General features: G+C 41.3%; 2 protein-coding genes across 6 annotated transcripts in view; both read right to left on the bottom strand.

Moving 5' to 3' along the window:
* LOC134355487 (probable transmembrane reductase CYB561D1) overlaps positions 1-13,168 on the bottom strand; it is a 131,365-nt gene extending 118,197 nt beyond the window's left edge. The window contains exons 1-3 of one of the 4 annotated variants that reach the window (XM_063065443.1): positions 12,961-13,168; positions 6,528-6,573; positions 3,426-3,463 (exon numbers count right to left, since the gene is read on the bottom strand). In XM_063065443.1, the coding sequence (XP_062921513.1) occupies positions 3,426-3,463; positions 6,528-6,573; positions 12,961-13,141 (265 nt within the window). In that variant the 5' untranslated portion in view covers positions 13,142-13,168. Of the gene's footprint in view, positions 1-3,425; positions 3,464-6,527; positions 6,579-12,960 lie in introns of all 4 variants that reach the window. The other 3 variants (XM_063065444.1, XM_063065442.1, XM_063065445.1) reach the window with 3 other exon arrangements.
* Positions 13,169-13,952: 784 nt separating this feature from the next.
* The window catches only part of LOC134355489 (ataxin-7-like protein 1), a 55,602-nt gene continuing 48,412 nt past the window's right edge, over positions 13,953-21,142 (bottom strand). For both annotated transcript variants that reach the window (XM_063065448.1, XM_063065446.1), the window contains one exon: positions 13,953-20,459. In XM_063065448.1, the coding sequence (XP_062921518.1) occupies positions 20,442-20,459 (18 nt within the window). In that variant the 3' untranslated portion in view covers positions 13,953-20,441. The remainder of the gene's footprint in view (positions 20,460-21,142) is intronic.

Genomic DNA, 21,142 nt, shown 5'->3' on the forward strand with positions numbered 1-21,142 from the left:
GATGCGAATTGAAACACATCAAAGTTTCCTGCTAACTGCGGCAGTTGAGGTTTATAAACGCAGAAGAAAAAGTGGAGTTTATTATCAGAATAGTTAAAAGGAAGGAGAGAGAAATTAGGGATCTCTACTGATGCGTTAGCCTAATTTCAGTGGCAGGGAAAATACAAAAATCCCAAAGGAAGAATGCAGTACTAAAACACTGAAAAGAAAGGATTCAACAGACCAACTCAAAGCTCCAAGTAACAATCCAACTGGATTCATGAAAGCTTTAGTTTTTGTTAGCCTCAGCTGATTACTTTACCTGCTGTACTTCTGTGCCTTAAAAGGGAATGCAAATTTTGTGCAAAGTATACATTAATTCTTCGAATGGTAGCCATTGCTTATTTACTGTTAAAACTTTTAAAGTAATTTCCCAATCCATATACGCAACTCATACTGTTGTAATTGGCTTTAAGAAATTGATTTTGAACTGAATTAATTTTCAATCTATATATTAAAAAAAATTAGATTACAGCAGGTTACAAGGAAATAGGTGAGTAAATGGGAATGGATTCAGGGCTAATATTAACACAGTGGGTTGAATGCCTTCCTTTTATGCAGTGTGAAATATAATTACTCTTCCCTAAAGGGTGCTTACCAACCAGATGATTAATTAATACTTTTCATTGAACAATACCAGAGTTAAGATAGCTCATCCCCTTATTGAATCTTTAATATGTTAATTTAGTAACCCATCTTCCACACATGTGAATTCATTCACTGCACTATTACTGATAGCTTCATTTGATCAGTTTATATGTAGATTAAAATCGCCCTTGAACTATAGAATACTATAAACATACGAAGGAGCCATTTGCCTCACTGAGGTTATGCTGGCTCTTTCAAAGGACAACCTCGATGGTTCTATATTCTTATTTCCATATCCTTGCAACTTTTTAAACTTTTACTCAATCCCTTTTAAATACACTAACGAATTAAATTCATAAGATAACACTTATCATGTAATGTAATCCAAATCCTAACTATTCATTGTTTAACCGTTATTCCTTGTGTATATACTAGCTCTTTTTCAAGATTGTTTAATGTCATTTTCTGGACACATAAGTAAAGGAAAATGATGATATTGTAGAGCTCACCCAGTGCATCCTTGTCGTTTGCACTTGGTGGGGGGTTAGACATCAGTTGTGAACATAACAGGACACTCCGAGCTGGTAATGTGACTGGCATTTAATTGTAGAATATTTAATCGTCCCAGAACAGTGAGATGAGTTTGTCCACAGACCTCTGTTAATGAATACAGATTCCACCTCCTTTGAATTTCCCCAACAGGGAGTTCCTGACTGTGCAGAACAGAACCATCCCGTCAAATTGAAATGTTAGTCGAGCATGTTGTTGTTCAACAATTAAATAATCTTTAATTATTTAATTGATCTTGAATCTTCTTTGGAGTTTAAAAGAATGAGAGGTGATCTCACGGAAATATATAAACTCTTAGTGTTAGACAGTGTAGATCGATTGTTTATCAGGTCACAATGTCAAAACAAGGGGCTGGTCATTGAGGAGAGAAGTAATTATTTTGCCAGAAGGTAGTAATTTCTGGAACTCTTTGCCTAAGATGGCAGTGGACATTCAGTATGTGAGATATTAACAGATTGCTGCATATGAAGGAAATCAAAGTACATACAACAGGTTTAGAGCTGCTGTGATGTTAATAAATGAAGGAACGAGTAAAAGGAGCTGAATGTCCTTCTCTGGCTTCTACCTGCCCTCCTTTTCTTGAAAGAGCAATTTAGTATTGTTCAAAAGGAATATACAAGCTGAACTAAACCCAAAACCAGCAATTCCAGTCTTCACAGCTCATTAACTTTGATTTATTCCCTCTTTTCAAGATGAATTTTGTAATCTCAAGGGCATTGAATGTCACTGATTTGGGATTTATCTATCAGTGTGCTAGAATCCTAAGAATTGTTTGCATCATTAACTCTAGAACACACATCAAGTCATAAACTGGATCTTTCTCAGGTTGGCAGACTGAGACTGGTTTGGTGTCATACACACTGGTGCTTGATCCCAGCTATTCATAACTTACATCAATAATCTAACTAAGAAGTAAGGAGCTAGTGAGAGGTGAGATTGTACCTGAAGCGTTCTGTTCAGTTTTGGAATTCTTTACCCATAAAAAGGATATACTTGCCATAGAGAGAGTGCTGAAAGTACTGGGAACAGCAGGTTTTCCTATGAGAAGTAATTGTGCAGAGTCGGGGTACCAAGATGAGACGACATCAGTTTAAAATGAGAGGGGAAAGATTTAAAAGAAACAAGGGGCAATTTTTTTTAACATAAAGGGTGGTATCTATATGGAATCAGCTACCAGAATATGTTGAAGCAGGTGCTGTACAATAAACGCAAACAACAGGAATTCTGCAGATGCTGGAAATTCAAGCAACATACATCAAAGCTGCTGGTGAACACAGCAGGCCAAGCAGCATCTATAGGAAGAGGCGCAGTCGACGTTTCAGGCCGAGACCCTTCGTCAGGGTCTCGGCCTAAAACGTCGACTGCGCCTCTTCCTATAGATGCTGCTTGGCCTGCTGCGTTCACCAGCAACTTTGATGTATGTTGCTGTACAATAATTTTTTTTTTGGATAAATTGGACAAGTATATGGATTGGAATGATTCTGAAAGTTATGGACCAAACACTAGCAAATGGGACTAGCTTGCATGGGCCATCTTGGTTAGCATGGACTAGTTGGGCCAAAGGGCCCATTTCCATGCTGTACAGCCATATGACTCTATGACCAGTCCTACATTATCAAGCTTGGAAGAATAAGAAACTCAATGAAATTCAAAGTTTACACAGCTTGAAAGGAGACATTTTTTTTCCCCCTGGATGAAGGATTGAGAAGCTGTGGTCACAGTCTCCAAACAAGGGATAGGCCATTTAGGATCGTAATGAGGAGAAACATCTCCAGGAATTCAACACTCGAAAGAGCTGTGGAGGCTTGGTCATTGAGTTCATTCATATCAGAGATTCCACAAGATGGTGCAGGAAAATAGTGTTGAAGTGGATCAACCACAATCTTGATGAATGGCAGTGAAGTTTTGAAGGACTAAATAGCCTTCACCTGCTCCTTGGTCTTATATTCTAAAGTAGATAAATTCTGGCATAGAGTAGTTCAGAGTACTCACCAAAAGAGAAAGCACATACTAAATTAAAACAAGTTCCATTAACTTAAAATTTTTAATGTCGACCTGCTATGAATAGGTTGACTATATGTGTTTAGATGTCCCGAGGTGTACTATTATAAATTCAAAGTACAGTTCTATCATTAAGAGGTGGGAAGTTCAGAAAATATACTGTAGATGATCATCTGGAATCACAAATAACAACTTAAGTCAAATGTTTTTCAAAAATAAACACTTACTGCTACAGCCATGCAGGCTGGGTGCCACGAGAAATGACCTGGAAAAGACCAAATTTTCAGCTGATGAACATTCTGAGGAACGTATTGAGCACAACTAAGAATAATACTTTTACAGTACTGTTGAAAAGTTTTAAGCACATATATATAGCTAGGGTGTCGAAGACTTTTGCACAGTTCTGTATTTGTCAACGAGGAGCAGACAGCAGGTTTATAAATCTGGCAAGAGCAAAGGATGTTGAGAATGTTGAGGATGGAGACTGTGGGAGGGGTGTGGGAGGTGTTAGAGAAGGAGTGCCTGGGGCAAGGGATGGCACAAGGTCATTTAATTCCATACAATTGGTTTATTGATCATTACAGAAGGGCTCTCTGGTTCTTCCCCTCCCCTCTCCCTTCCCCTTTTCCCAACTATGATTCCCTTCTCCCTGCTCCCTTCCCACTCTCAGCCAATAGACCCATATCAGGATCAGGTTCATCATCACTCAAGTATATCATGAAATTTGTTTTATTTTTACAGTAGTACAGTGTAAAACAAAATTACTACAGTACTGTGCAAAAGTGTTAGTCACCGTAGCACTATTTATATTAAGCACCTAACCCTCTCTGGGCCATTAGTACTGTCATTGTCAGTGTGAAGACATACTGATCTTTCAGTTCTGAAACACCACACTGAAGACAGCACAGGTTTTCAGGTACTAGAAAACACAGGCCATGTGCTCTTGCATGGGCCCTAGCAATGTCCAACTTTTTGCTTGTTACTGTCCTTGTTCCAAACCTGTTCTGATGGCCCTTCCAACTCTTTCTTCATAATATCAAAGACTGCGATGGTTCTCTTACTTTTCTGGACCTGTCTCCATCTCAGGACAAACAAGCCATGGACATCCACTATAAATATATGAACTGCCATAGCTACCATCTATATCCCTGCTCAAACCTATCTCCTACAAGCGCACCATCCTCTTTTCTGTGCTGCATACTCTGGAGATGAGGCTTTCTGCTCTAGGACTTCTGCAATAACCTGGGAACATGACTCCCCCTCTGCTGTAGTTGATGAAATGATCAACAAATTTCCTCCATTTCTCAACCATCTGCTCTCAGACCCCAATCCCTTGCCCAGATGAAGAGTTCCTCTGGTCCTTGCCTTGCACCCCACCAGCCTCCACATCCAGTATATCACCCTTTGCCATTTCTACACATCTTCCCTCCTCACCACCTTTCTATGTTCCATTCTCTGGACGACTTCCAGGACTACTCATCCCTCTCCATGCCCTTGCAATTTTGCCTGCAACCATACAAGGCACAACAGTTGCCCCTTCAACTCCTCCCTCACCACCATCCAGAGACCTGAACAGGCATTGATTCACAAGATTGTCCTCAAAACTGGCCTACTGCATTCGATGTTTGCAACGTGGCCTCCACAACAGCCATCTTGAGCTTCCAGTTGCATGTCACTTCAACTCAGTGGTGTAGCAGACAGCACAATCACTTTACAGCACCAGTGATCACTGACTGGGATGCAATTCCCACCACTCTGTAAGGAGTTTTTTTTTTACATTCTCCCCATGACGGTGTGGGTTCTTCCAGATGCTGCAGTTTGCTCCTACATTCCAAAGTAGTACATTTAAGGTTAGTAAGCAGCAGGCATGCAATGTTGGCACCAGAAGCGTGGCAACACTTGCAGGCTGCTCCCAGAACAATCCTTGTTAACTTGATTTAACACATTTTACTGTATCTTTCAATGTTTCCAAGTACATGTGACAAATAAAACTTTTTCGCTTCTTCTCATTTATACACCAACCTGCCTTTCCGCAGCCTTCTCTTCAGCCATTCTGAAGTTAAGCATGTAACAAGAACACCATCTCATTATGTTTGGAAAGTTTACAACCCAATGATATAAACACTGAATTTTCCAATTTCATGAGACCTCTATGGTCCTTTCCGACTTTCACCAGTCTGTCCAGATTCTCTCCCTTTTACCTTTTCCATACCCTCCCCCTCCCCAGTCTGATTCTACATATCACCTACCAGCTTCTGTCCCACCACCCCTACTGCACTCTTTTATATTAACCATCTTTCCTCTCCCCTCCCACTGCAGGGATTTCACCCAAAACATCAGCACATATCTTTCTGCCTCAGGTGCTGGGTTTTCCCAGCAGTTTACTATATTGATCAATTTTCAAGCATCTGTAGTGCCTTGTTTCTCCCACCCTTTTACATTCTTTGAAGTTCTGGGTTGCCTGAGCCCAGCTTTATAAATGGGCAATTACATGTACACTCCCTTTCTTTTGAGTTAAGCAGAAAGCGGAAGTGTCACATTGCTTAATAAGCAAGTTCCTATGATTTCGAATTGTTACAAGCTATACCAGACTCATGCTAGGATAAGGCACTACACTGTTTAGGCACAATCTCTTCAATCTTCTTGCATTGAGGAGGTGGGAGGAGAAGGAGGTGGTGGCAAAGGCAAAGGCAAAGGTGAGGCATGGTGGAGGCAAGAATGAGGGAAGTCCCCATGTCTGATCAATTTAAGTGCCAGGCCGAATTTGAAAGATCAGGCACGGACTGAATCGTGGTGGCATGGTTCAGGCCCCAGTGCTGTCAGAGAGCAAGGAACAACCCGATGTGTGGCCAATTTAAGTGCCGGCCGGGCCAGATTGAGAAGTTCAGGGTGTCAGGACCGGAGGACAGGAATGGGCCAGTTCTACACGGTTCTAATCATTGCTCTACAATGTTTACTCAGCTCTGTGCTGCACTGGGGCTGTGGCCTGCTCCAGCTGCAGTGATGCCTGGCTTCGTGCCTTTCGCACAACTTCAGTTCTGAATGCTATTGGCTTACTTTTATCGCTCGCATGATTTTATTTTTCTGTCTGCACACTGGGTGTTTGACAGTCTTTTTTGATGGGTTCTTTTGGGGTTTCTTTGTTTTGTGGCTGCCTGCAAGGAGAGGAATCTCAAGGTTGTATAATGTATACATACTTTGACAATAAGTGCACTTTGAACTCTTCTGCTTTAAAGTACAGAGCACAAAGGGAAAAGGAAGATTTGAATTGTTAACATGCTATATTAAGAGCTTTTTTTTTAAAGCAATCTTAAACACCTTTCACCTACCTTTTGGGTGCAGGGTGTTTCAAGTGGAGAGGAGTGTGGCTTGCACCTGAACTATCAGAAGGGGTACACAAGGAGAGATCGATGAGTACCAACATAACCAAAAGAGTATGAGATATGGGTGGTAGGAACAGTTATACAAGTACATCAGAATGATGAAAGTCCTGTCAATATATTTCCAAGTTATGTGTGTAACAGTCAACTTTCAGCTGGTGGTGTCTGCACGCAATGCTATCCTTCTTGTGAGTAGAGATTACAGGAATGCTAAAAATGGACCATCTGCCTTCTCTGCTATTCAATATTATTTCTGATCTGTCCCAGACTTTAACTCCTCTTCTACACTAGCTCCACACAGGCTCTAATTCCAGTGACATAGTCACCATGGGTTTGAGAATTCTAGAGCCACAGTTCCCAAGGAGACATGGATTGTGTAGCAGGAGAGTGTTCGAAAGAAGTGAACGGGGGCAATCAGCACACTCTGTTCACCACAGGTCCCAAGGAGATGTGGATTGCACATAACTAGCCACTTGGCAAGTTAGGTTTAAGAGGAGCTGCCATTGTGGAAGTGGGCCAGTGTTACAAGTACGGAGTTCAGGCTTTGGCTCTAGAGGCTTCAGTGAGAAAGGCAGTAGGTAGATTTTTGCATTTAATTTTTCTTCCTTTCTTATGGCACACAGTTAGAGCAGTAGGGTGCCAGGCAGGGGAGTGGATTGCTCCTCAGGGAATGTGGGAAGGTAGGGAGAACGCCAATGTCCCTGACGACTACAACTGCAAGAAGTGCATCCAGCTATGTCTTCTTTCAGACTGTGTTAAGGAATTGGAGCTAGAACCGAGTAAATTCTGGATCATTTGGGAGACTGAGGGGGTTGATCGACAGGAGGTAGTTTACAGCCAAGGTGCAGGACACAGGTAAGTAGGTGACCATCAGGAGGGAAAAAGGGGATATGCAGCCTGTGTAGATTATCTCTGTAGCCATTCTCCTCAACAACAGGTACACTGCTTTGCATACTGTGGGTGGGAAGAGGGGGGCTAAGCTTGCAGAAGAAAGCCAGGTCTCTGGAACTGATTGTGACTCAGAAGGGAAAGGGGAATAAGAGGCAAGCTGCAGTGATTAGGGATCCCTTGGTTAGGGGATCAGACAGGAGATTCTGTGGATGAGAACGAGATTTCTGGATGCTATGTTGCCTCCCAGGTGCCATATTCAGGGGCATCTTGGATTCAGTCCACAGTATTTTTAAGTAGAAGGGTGAGCAGCCAAATGTCGTGTCCAAGTCAGTACTAATGACATAGGTAGGAGGGTTGACAAGGTCCTACAAAATGAGTTCAGGAAGTTAGGCGTTAAGTTAAAGGACAGGACCTCCAGAGTTGTGATATCAGGATTGCTACCCATGCCACATGCTAGTGAGGCTAGAAATAAGATCATACAGTTTAACATGTGGCTAAGGAGATGGTGCTGGAGGGAGGGCTTCAGGTTTTTGGATCATTGGGCTGTTTTACTGGGAAGGTGGGACCTGTAAAGAGGGACAGTTTGCACCTGAACTGGAGGAGGGGGGGATATCCTTGCAGGAAAGTTTGCTAGTGCTGCATGACATGAGGAGGTTTAAACTAGAGTTGCAGGGGGATGGGAAACAGAATGCCAGAGCAGATAGCAGAGAGGTTATGGGGAAAGATGTTGTTAAAACTACATACTAAGTCAGGAATCAAAAGGTTGAGCATGGTGGGACTAATGTTCTTATATATTTCAATGCAAGGAGTATTGTAGGAAAGGTGGATAGGCTTAAGGCATACAGCAGCACATGGAATTATGAGGCTATTGTACCTGGTTGTAGGAGAGGCAGGACTCAATGTTCAGGGTTCCATTGTTTTACACATGATAGGGCAAGAGGGATTAAAGGGGGGTGAAGTGGGATTACTAGTCAGGAAAAATGTCACGCCAGTGCTCAGACAGAACAGACTGGAGAGCTTATCTACTGAGACTATAGGGATGGAATCGAAGAATAAAAAAAGGGATGACCATGTTAAAGGGATTATAAATTTCCATATATTGACTGGCCTCCCATACTGTAAAAGGGCTGCATTGGATAGAATATGTCAAATGTGTTCAGGAAAATTTCCTTAATCGGTACAGAAGTTTGTGTAGGGGAACACTTAGCATCTAGTGATCATAATACCATTAGTTTCAAGATAATTATGAAGGAAGATAGGTCAGGTCCTCGGGTTGAGATTGCAAATTGGAGAAAGGTCAATTTTGATGGTGTCAGGAAGGATCTGGCAAGTATGGATTGGGACACATGGTTTTTTTGCAAAGGTGTACTTGGTAAGTGGGAGGCCTTCAAACATGAAATTTGGAGATTACAGAGTTTGCATGCTCCAGTCAAAATAAAAAGCAAGGATAACAGGTTTAGGGAGCCTTGGGTTTTGAGAGATATTGAGGCCCTGGGTAAGAAAAAGTAGGAGGTGCATAACAGGTATAGACAGGAAAGAGCAAATGAGGTACTGGAGAAGTATGAAAAAACGCAAGAGAACACTTAAAAAGGAAATCCAGAGTGCTAAACGAAGGCATGAGGTTTTCAAGATTCAGAGATTCGAAAAACTTTATTGTCATTCTAACCATACAGCTCTGCAGGGCAGAATGAGACAGCATTTCTCAGGGGCAGTGCAATCATAACATAACAAATGCAGTACTAAATAATAAACATAACAATAAATAGTAAAACACAACAGCCACATGTCAGTTAAAATCAGTTATAAGTGTCCAGTGCAAGTTAAAAGTGTCCAAAGCAGAGTCAGGTGGAGTAGCTATTTAGCAGTCTGACTGCCTGTGGGAGGAAGCTGTTTAGTAGCCTTGTGGTTTTAGTTTTAATGCTCCTGTAACGTTTGCCTGATGGCAGAAGAACAAACAGTTCATGGAGAGGGTGTGAGGGGTCTTTAATGATGTACCGTGTCTTCTGGAGGCATCGACTTTGAAAGAGGTCTTGGACAGAAGGTAGGGAGACCCCAATAACCTTCTCTGCTCCCCAACCACCCTCTGCAAGGCTTTTTTGTCGACAGCACTGCAGCTGGAGTACCAGGTTGCGATGCAAAAGGTCAGCACACTCTCAACCACGCCTCTGTAGAATGTAGTTAAGATGTTAGTGGGGAGTGATGCTTGTTTAAGCTTCCTCAGAAAGTGCAATCTCTGCTGGGCCCGTTTCACAATCCCAGTGGTGTTCCTGGACCAGGTGAGATTGTTCGAGATCTGCACCCCAAGGAACTTGATGTTTTCCACTCTCTCCACTGTGGAGCCGCTGATGCTGAGGGTGTGTGCTCAGGCTGAAACCGTCTGAAATCGACCATCGTCTCCTTGGTTTTGGTTTTGGTGATCTCCTTGGTTGCTCTAGCCCAAAGGCTTCTACAGATATATTAAGAGCAAAATGATAGCAAGGGACAAAATTGGTCCTCTGGAAGATCACAGTGGTCATTTATACATGGAGCCAAGAGATGGGGGAAATCTTAAATGGATTTTTTCCATCTGTATTTACTCAAGAGATGGACAGACAGTCTGTAGAAGTGAAGTGAAACAGCAGTGAGGTTACGTACACTATACAGATTACAGAGGTGGTCTTTGCTGTCTTGAGGCAACTTAGGGTGGATAAATTCCCAAGGTCTGACAAGGTGTTGCCTCGGACACTGTGGGAGGCAAGTGCAGAAATTGCAGAGGCCCTAGCAGAGATATTTAATACATCCTCAGAGGATTGGAAGTTAGCTAATGCTGTTTCATTGTTTAAGAAAGGCTCTAAAATAAGCCAGCAAATTGTAAGCTGGTAAACCTGACCTTATCAGTAGGGAAGTTATTGGAAGGTATTCAAAGGAAATGGACATACAGGTATTTGGATAGACAGGAACCAATCAGAGATAGTCAATATATAGACTAGTGCACTGTACTGCTGCCACAAAGAAACCACATTTCGTGACATATGTGAGTGATGATAAACCTGATTCTGATATGGTTCCTCTATTGTGGATTGAGAGTGGGAAGGGGGCAGGGAGAGAGAATCATAGTTGGGAAAATGGGAAGGGAGAGGGAAGCACCAGGGAGACATTCTGTAATATTCAATACACCAACTGTTTGGAAGCAAATGATGTGGCCTCGTGTGTCTGCACCTGCGCCAACCACTGTCCCGGCACTCCTTCTCTGTCACCTGTGCCACACACCTCACCGGCACTCCACCCTGCCATTCCAAACATCCTTTGCTCCTGCCAGATTTACAAAGTTGCTCTCCCTCCACATTGACAATACAGTATTGTATAAAGGTCTTAGGCACCCTAGTCATATATGCCCAAGATATTTGCACAATACTGTAAAAGGACTTTTGCAAGGTCTTGAACATGGTCCCACATGGGAGGTTGGTCAAGGTTTAGTCACTTGGCATTCAAGATGAGGTAGTAAACTGAATTAGGCATTGGCTTCACGGAGATGCCAAAGAGTGGTCATACAGGGTTGCTTCTCTGACTGGAGGCCTGTGACTATTGGTGTGCTGCAGGGATCGGTGCTGGATCTGTTGCTGTTTGTCATCTGTATCAACGTTTTGGATAATAATGTGGTAAACTGGATCAGCAAGTATGCAGATAATACCAAGATTGGGGGTGTACTGGACTGTGAGGAAGACCATCAAAACTTGCAGTGGGATCTGGGCGAACTGAAAAAAGTGGAAGATGGAATTTAATGCAGACAAATGTGAGGTATTGCACACTGAGGAGTGCAGTAGAACAGAGAGATCTAGGAATACAGTTCCATAATTCCTTGAAAGAGCTGTCAAAGTTTGATAGGATTGTAAAGAAAACTTATGGTGCAATGGCCTTCATAAATCAAACAAGAGTTGGGATGTTATGCTGAAGTTATTTAAAACTTTGGTGAGGCCTAATTTGGAGTAATGTGTGCAGTTCTGGTCACCTACCTACAGGAAAGATGCCAATAAGCTTGAAAGAGTTCAGAGAAAATTTACAAGGATGCTACCAGGACTTGAAGATCTGAGTTCTAGGGAAAGGTTGAATCAATTAGGACTTTATTCCCTAGAATATAGGAGAATGAAGGGAGAGTTGATCGAGATATACAAAATTATGAGGGGTATACACTGGATAAATGCAAGCAGGGTTTTTCCACTGAGGTTGGGTGAAACTGGAACTAGAGGTCATGGACTAAGAATGAAAGGTGAAATGTTTAAGGAAAACATGAGGAGAAATCACTTCACGCAGAGGGTGGTAAGTGTGGAATGAGCTGTCAGCAGAAATGGTGGATGAGGTGGTTGATTTCAACACTTAAGAAAAATTTGGATAGGTATATAGACGAGAGGGGTAAGGAGTGTTATGGTCCTGGTGCAGGTCAATGGGAACAAGGCATAAATTATATTTTGGCATGGACTAGATGGGCCAAAGGGCCTGTTTCTGAACTGTAGTGTTCTATGACTATGACTCGAGATTCAACTCCTTCTGAAAGAGGTCTCTAGTTTGGGAGGTTTGTCGTGAGTAACTACAGTGTATTTTGATACACTCCAAAGCCACAACATCCCAGTGGTGGAAGGAGTAACCATTTATGTGGGGTATCAATCTAGTTACCCGCTCTTTCTCTGGCCAACATTACATTTCTTGAGAGTTGACGAATGTCACTCACTCAAACAAGTTATTAGAAGTTCTATTACTCCTGGCTTCTGGATTGTAGATAGCAAAGAGGCTTTGACATGCCAACAAGTGATTTACTTACCACAGGATAACTGGCCTCTCACCTGCTACTGGCACTTGCACTTCCACTTCCACCACCCATTCCCACCTGGCCTTCCTCTCACATTAGAGCACAGAACGGTACAGCATAGAACAGGCCCTTCAGTCCAAAATGTTGTACTAATCTAATTAAATAACTAAACTCTTTCTGTGCTGTACTGTACTGTTCTATGATTCTAAACACCTATCTAAATTAGTCCTCTGCCTACACAATGTCTATACCCTTTTATTTCCTACCTATCTACGTGACTGAGAGCCTCTTGAACGTCTCTACTGTATCTGTCGCCTCTACCATCCTTGGCAATGCCACTCTCCGTGTAAAAAAAGACGTTTCCCGCATGGCTCATTTGAACTTACCCCCTCTCACCTCAAATACATGCACAAAAGTATAAGACATTTCAACCCTGGGAAGGAGACGCTGGCGAGCCATCTCATAATCATATACTGTACACTTGTCAGATCTCGCCTCAGCTTCTAGCTCTCCAGAGAAAACAGTTTAACTTTATCCAACCATTCCTCTAATCTAGGCAGCATTCTGCACGAATCACCACACACACACACAGCCCAGTTCCCTCAAAAGCGCCACTTTTATTACCACTCCCCACTAGTCACTGTACCCCTACTTCTCCCACATTCCCCTTCGCCCAGCCCTACTTCACCATTTCCCCCTCGCACTCACTGGTTCCCAGGCGGCTCAGCACTCCCACGTAGATGCTCAGCCCCAGCGCACTCAGGTGGGCCGCCGCTCCCGCCGTCCTCCTCAGACACAGGTAGAGACCGCAGCGCCGCGCTCCAGGGCCGTGCCCCACTTGGTTGACTCTAATGCCCAGGGGCTCGGGTAGCCACTGAAAGCTCCGCATCCCAGCGCCCCGAACCCGGTCCGAGCTCGGCCCTTGTTTACGTCACTTCCAGGTGACCGACCATACCGGAAGTAGGTGTAAACGCCAAGCGATTGACAGTTGAGGTTCAGGTATCTGCACTCGAACCACTGCTATTTAACTCAGCCCCTTTCGCTTAATACAACCTCTTGATGTTCTCCACAATATCAACTAGGGTTGCATTTACAAAAGTTGCTTTTTCATGTATTATTATATTTCTGAAATAAAGAACATTTTCACCAAATGGACAGAACAAAAGAGAATTTAAGTATTAGACTGCAGCATCAAGTGTTGGGAGAATTGCTATTGGGCTTCTGGTAGATGAAGTTAGTGTTTGTCAACATGCACACGAGTGAACAGACTTGTTCATTTCACAAATGAGATTGCTGACAAGTCTGATTTTCCAATGCAAGGATGTGCAAAGGACGATGTGTGCCAAAGGTTCCCCAGTACAGAGAGACAGACAGAGGAGCGTGCGGTGGGGTGGGGTGAAATGTACTTATGAAGTTTGTGTTCCCTCCAGCTGAAGCGCCTAGGACCAGGAGTCCCTGTTTCAAAATAATCAACTCAAACCCATCAGTCATTCAATTAATCTGTAACTTATCAATAAGTACCTGCCTTGACTCTATAAACTTTAAAACCACAGGTGTCTGTACTTCAAAACTAATAGGTGCTTAGTGCAAGAATCGTATCCACCATCATTCTGGTATTAAGTATTTTACTCAATATGTTAGTATTAGACAGGACACTTAGAAAATTCTAATAAAACTTTATTAAAAAAAATATCCAAATTGCTCACCAAACAGATAAACAAAAAAAACTTTATTCAAAACATCTGTTTGGGTATTATAAATTATACATTTATTTGTTTATAAACCAAAAACACTGAGGTCTAAAGTCAATGTAAAAAAAACCATAAATATTGGTCATACAGCAATCATTCAAAACAAACTCCCCAACATAAGTACAGGAAGCAACTTCGACTGGCCTCAAGCCAATGATGAATGGAATGTGAAGTCAGCAGGTTGGTGACTCCCAAGAATGGAGGGATCGGTAGAGTGGGGATTTGCAGTTAGGAGTGGATTGGAGCCTGGAGAAAGAGCTAGGTCAGTTTGCTAGCCCTTAGCATGCCTTCATTTTCTGCTGATGATTATTGCGACCTTTACTGCTGTAGATGAGGAGAATATTGAGCTTAGTAATGATGCCATCTGCGGTTGAATAGCCTACTGTACATTAATTATCTATGCTCACTCATTGTGACTCCTAACTTCATACTATACCCAACTAGGAGTCAAAGTCTTCATAATCTCTAAGCCAATCCTGATTAGCAAAACAAAATGCCGGAACCTATTCTGCTCACTGTGACTGCGCTCCATGTCAGTCATTAAACTGCAGCCTCATGAGGGCTGTTCACAAACAATTTAACTCATTTGGAAAAGCAAGGTTCGTGGGCACTTGCTTTTCAAGTGCCCCTAAAAGGATGACCTTTTCATTTTGAAGTGAAATTTAAAGTACATCATTTGAAAAATTTAAGCAGCATCAATTATTTTTTAAAAGTTTCTTTTGAAAACTGTCACGCTTATGGCAACATAACAATTTTAATTCCCATCTTAATCAATTTAATCTTCTTCATCTTGCGGGCTTTCTTTCCTCAATGCCTTCAGTCCTTTATTGAGGATACTAATGGCTTCCTGATGCTTTGTCTATCAGAAAGCAGTGGATTAATAGCCAAGGTTTGCTACTTTTCTATTCCTTGTTCCCGATCCTATTCCATACAGGTAGGAGAAGAAGCCTGCCTAGAACATTAGCAGGCTAGTCAACTGCAGGCGTCATCACACCAGAGCTTGATCTTATTTTCAATAAGCACCCATACAGTGATAGTAAAAACAGCATTTACTTTTCTAAACCAGCAACACTGAGTGAAGAGTGCCACTTTGAAAGGTCTCCCTGATCAGATTCAACAAATTTCAGTACTGATTGGAAATAGTATCTAAGATTTGATCATTCTATATGGTTGACTTTTCAATGAATAGTGTCTTGACACCATTTGAACAGCGTTTTATCTATCTCAACGCATAGTATAGAGATGGAGCATTCAATGATGGGCTGTCGAAAAGCAAAATGGCAAATGCTGAAATTCTGAAATAAAAACAGTAGTGGTGGAAACACATAGCAGGTCTGAAAGCATGTGCAGAGAAACAGACAGAATTAATGTTTCAGACAGATGACCTTTCGTTGGAAAGGTTACCAACCTGACATCTGCACCTCTAACTGTCTAACATGCTGCATCTTTCCAACATTCTCTGTTTCTATCAATGGAATACTACTATCTGAATTATAAAACTAGCAACCTCTAATAATACACAGCGAGGACACGTATTAAATATTTTCTAGCAAAACAATACCAACCACAAAAATAGCTATTTAAAAAAAAACTGTCAGCTTACAGGCCTGGGCAGCAGCTCGTATTTGAGGTAAGTATTCAATTCCATATCTTTTAGCTTAAAATAACCTTTGCTGATACAAATTAAAGTTTAAAATGGTTTAATTCAGTTATTTTCCTCTCATCTGAGAGAATGTGCAGTCCAAACACTGATATTAATGAAGGAATCACAGATAGAGAGAGAAGGAAAAGAAAGAGATGAATGTTTTTTACATATCATCCATTATGGAATTAAGGATTGATTTTGAGGTATTGCAAAGCCAAGGGACTAACAGACCTATAAAAATGTCAATGTATTCAACACAGTGGGCATAAGGAAGTCTCTGAGCAAGACTTAGAAGAAGTAAGTGTAATAATCACAGATGTCCAGTAATTAATTCAGGAGAAATACAATTGCCAGAGAGTGGCAACAATGTAGTAACAGCTACAAAAAAAATTATATAACAGATTTCACATGAAGCAGCTGATGCAAAAAAAAATCCAAGCAATTAAGAGGAAGCAAGTTAATGACAGAGAGGAATTGTTCTGGGGTTAGATGAAGAGGAGTGCAGGGGGTGGGGGGAGGAGACAGACACTCTGTTTATATTCCACCTTGGACCTACTAGGCAAACTACTCCTTACTGTTCTCTAAACTATTTAAATATTACTTACTGATAAAAGGACAAGATGAATAAACATCAGGATGAGTAAATACTGGTGTTTTCTTTCCTTCCACCTCCCCCCAGTGGTTGGTCATTCAGCGATGACAAGGGCACAGGCTTAAGACAATAAGGAAAATAATTGCCGTAAACCCTGATCACTCACACTCTTTCCTATCTTTAGTCTTCCTACGGTTCATTGCTTTGTTAAACTTTACATCTGGTTACTGTAGTTAATAAATCTCTATTTTTTTTTCATTATTTCTTATGAATTGCATCTCAAATTTCATATTGGAAACATTTTAAATGGGAACATGAAGGTAGAAACTCCACATGTTGGATTAAGACCCATACTCACTCTATTCCTATAACTTGGACCCAGTATCATCTTAATATCAGTACGAATGAGTTCAGGATGTGCTAAGTTAGATCAAATTGGGCTACACAGAGCTTCAACTAAGTCTTTCCAATCCAGACACCGATTTAATTCCACGCTCAACCTCCTTAAAAAATATTAAAAACTGGATAAAGCAAAATCAGATTCAGATTATAATGGCTTGATCTGTACAATAAATTACATGACTACTGACATTGCAATGGTTTGCATTTAAACAGTGTGCTACCCTTCAGCTGTTGCCAAGGTATCTAATTACCTCAATGGGTATGCATCTGGCATTGGTAACATTAGGTCACTATACCTGTATATATGTATTTATCTTTATATATAGATATATATTTGACCATTTCAAACTGTAAAATATTATAGACGATGTGTCATTACTAGATCAAATACAAAAAATATTTGCATAATTCAGTACATAACCATTACAAACTTTTCAGACATTTACACACCTTGGCATTTTGGTCTTCATGCCCGACACTCTTGCTCAGTATTTCACATTATTGTGTGCTGTTCAGGCTTTCATTTGAATCAGCATTATAGAGGTCAATTTTAGCACTTCACTGAAATGGCCACTCAACGGAGATGGGACACAGGTATTCAAGACCAGAGGCTAAGCTAGTTCAGGGAGTTGTGTTACAAATTCTTGTTTATTCCTGGCTCTTGGGTTCCACTTCCACTCACACTCAGAATCGTCATGGTGGCTCGTCTGCACCTAACTTTTAGGGCGATGCATATAATCAGCCTGATAAGCGACAATTATCATTAAATTGGTAACCTCAGCAGGGCAATCAAAACTGCTGTACTGATATCGGATGCAGAATGGAAGGGATTCTCATCTAAGGGCAAGAGGAGGCTTTGTTCAAAGTCTGATGAAGTAATTGGTCTTTATGAAGACTTTTTAGGATGGAGGGGGACATGGATATGGGAAAATTGTTATGCAGTATGATTTAGAACAGAGGTTCCACATAAAGGACTGGAGACTTTGCCAGTAACAGTACCATGAAGGCTGACACAACCAAGACCTGAATCAAAGGACCAAAGTTTATGAACTGATGTCAGGTTTGAGAAAATCAATGAGGTAACAAGGGACAACCCAGAACCCTATGGTAAGGATTTCTTTTTAAAACAGGTCCAGAATTTGAACTATAGGCTAAAAAAATGAGGATTCAGTGGAAAATGACAAGGATAGAGAGGGTGACTGAGCAAAACATAATGCAATGTTCAAATAAAGTGAGTTGGGAATCTCAGTTTATGAACAGGTCACACTGGGCATGCCTGATGATGACAATTGGGTGTCAGATACTAGAAGTGTTCCGTTTCCCAGCACTAAAGGTCCATTACCATTAAAGCTGGCAAAATTCTATAATGAGGGTAATTTTACTTGTTGGGTCACCGGCTATGGAAAATGGATGTAAAAAGGGGTATGATTAGATTCTCCCTTCTATATCTCCCTTAAAAGAATCAGCACAGGCACAATAGCCTCATCTGGGCTGTTACAAAATGTCACCTTTATCATGGGTGATTTAGATGAAATTGATTTCCTCTGAGTATCTTCACTGAGCATTTTATCAATACATTTTAGCTGAAAACAGCTACTGGACTAATCTCAGTTCAAGTGATTGGGCTCAGGTTTCCACATTGTAGTCGCTCACTCACTGATTAGGAGGACATCAGGCAGTTATTTCTTTTCCTTGTTAATTGAGAATTTAACATTGTCCCTGGGAAGACGGGATGAATCATTATTTGGAGACACTGCAACTCAAGCTATCCCTTCATTACATATTGCTATATTTTCCCTCAAAAGTTATACATAATCTGAAATCATACTTCAAAACTTAAAAGTAGCAAGCAAAAAAAGTTGCAGAGAAAGAAACATCATTCATATAAAGGTACTGATAAATTGGGTTGGATTAAAATTTAAACATAAAATAATGAAATTTGAAAATGCTGTTTGTAACAGAAACTTCAAGCACAACTGAGCGAAAAGAAAATTCAATTCATCTTCAGATGGGCAAAAGAATGGTTCAACTTGAGAATTGTACAGAATTTGGTAGAAGATAGTTAAATCATTTTAACCTTGCTTGAAGAATGTTCTCAGGGTCACTATCATTAAAATATTCTTTAGCAACATGAGAAAGAAGGGACATCTGTAGTTGCTGGTGGACAGGCCTAATGTGTGGAAGCAGAAGTGAAGAGAGAGAGCGATGTAAATAATTAGAGAAAAATGTTAGAACACATGCAGTTTCCATGGCAACATGGGTTTCTTCCAGGTGCTCCTGTTTCTTCCTACAACCCATAGATGTACCGGCAGGTTAATTTGCTATCATAGAGACAACACTTTTTAGGTATGGGGAGGAAAGGCTACCTTAGCAGAAGGTAGAATTCAGAGGATGGATAAGTACAAGTTATGAATCAAAGTGAGTTGATGAGTAGATGTGAAGGAGCGCAATTACAGAGAGGAGGAATGAGATTAATAGGATTACTCTCCGGGATGTAGCATGCACCAGATAGACTGAATGACCTTTTGCATTGTTAAAAGATACAGTGGAGTGAACAAAGCTGAAGCAAGAACAGAGAAAAGGAGAGAGAAGGGGACAGAAATCTAATAACACCAAACAATAATTAAATACCTGGGATTAACTTCAACGGTTAGATTACTGGGCAAGAGAAGCTCAGACCAAGATAATATTCACCAGTAGGCCTAAAGAACATGAAATAGTGGTCACCCTACTATCAATAAATCAAATCATTTCTTCTTTTCAATGTTCTCTTTCAATCCATTAAAGTTTCACGTATATGAGCCAGCTTCCTAGATATGTCTCAATGAAGAAGATGCAACAGCATTATGATGCAAGTAGGTCAGGGTCAAAGGCCATGTAAATATCAGTCATTTTGCCTGCAGTCCTTAAGGAGATATAATACTTTTCTTTCCATTTATATCTACGATTGGAACTGCTCAGACTTATCTGAACAGATATTTGGCATATATAAACTTCGGGCTGTCAGCGACAGTCATCATCCCCTTCTCTTAACCTCTCTCAGACTGTTCTTAGTGGCTGCTGGGTGGCCTCTACGAAGACAGGAAGAGTAGTGTGGCGGTGGATCTAACTGCCCTGGATGGAGGGAAAGGGAATGTAAGAGTTTTAATTGTGAAAAATTAAGGTCATACAAGAGGAACATTTCCTTGAGGAGTGTATCTGATGGGTGTCCAGCACCCATGGGCCCCAGTTCACCATGAATCAAACCCTTTGTAAGAAGATAGAGGCAGGAAAACACAAGTTTACAAATGCACGATGCCGAAAAAGAGACATCTGCACCCCACTGCCTGCAGGGAGCATGGATTAAATATATGGCAGAATGTCCTTTATCATTCTCCAATACATTGTGGGCAAGAAGCACAGGTTGAATACCTCATGGCCAATTTTGCATATGTTTTGTTATCAGGTTTCCCTTGTAGCAATACAGAGTAAGGCTTCCACATTAAATGGTGAGGACAGCAAAACTCCAGAGCAAAGAAATTGGAAGGGGACAAACAAAACAGATGGATGAACAGGGTAGTAACGAACTCCATACAGATGTGGTATGCAATACAAGGGGTAGGCTGCACACTCTATAGTGCCAAATGAGGCAGCTAGTGGGACAGTCCCACTTTCATTTGTGCCTAATAAGCCTGTGATCCGACAGAGCTCTTGACACTCGCGACAGGCACCAATTTGCGTGCCCAAGGGCTGGAATTGGTGACTGATCGATGGAACGTTTCCAGATCATGTATCGCCACAAAGCTGGGCAGACCAACTTTCAGGGTCGCACTTTTGCCTGGAGGAAGATAGAGAAAGAGAGAAGCATGAAAGGATTAATTTCTATTATATAAAATCGCACCCAGAATAACAATCAGACAGCTTGCTTCTATTCAGTGGCTTTCTTGCCACTAGGGTTTCTCCAAGCATTAAGTATAACATTGAAATAAAGCAGCTCCAAATTGATGCACAGAATGATCCTAAAACCAATAAAATTATAAATTGGTAATCTGTTAAACTAAGTTGATTGACGATCAAAACATTGAGCAAGGATAGCCAGGTGAATTCTGAAGTAAATAATAGCGATGTTTTTTTTTAAAGAAGAGGGCAACAAGACCTTGATGTAATGACACGTGAAAAGAGATAACATTGCTTATAGGTCAGCAGAATCTCAATAATGCACTGTGTCTCAGCCCAGATTATGTGTTCAAATCTCTATGGCAGCCTTGAACCTATAATCTTTTGCCTCAAGAGGTAAGAATGCTACACCATTGCTGTGTTCATATATTGCTAACACTAACACAATTCTTTTCAGGTTTTGTCGAGGAAAGGCTGCCTTAGCGGAGGATACGATTCCAACGATGAATAAAGTACAGTGTTGTGATTATTGCCCCACGACCCATCAAGTCTGCTCCGCCATTCAAGCATGGCTGATCTATCCTCTCCTACATTCTCTCCACAGTACGTGTGCTTGCAACACTG

The sequence above is a fragment of the Mobula hypostoma genome, chromosome 13 (assembly GCF_963921235.1).
Source record: "Mobula hypostoma chromosome 13, sMobHyp1.1, whole genome shotgun sequence".
NCBI classification, from domain to species: Eukaryota; Metazoa; Chordata; class Chondrichthyes; order Myliobatiformes; family Myliobatidae; genus Mobula; species Mobula hypostoma.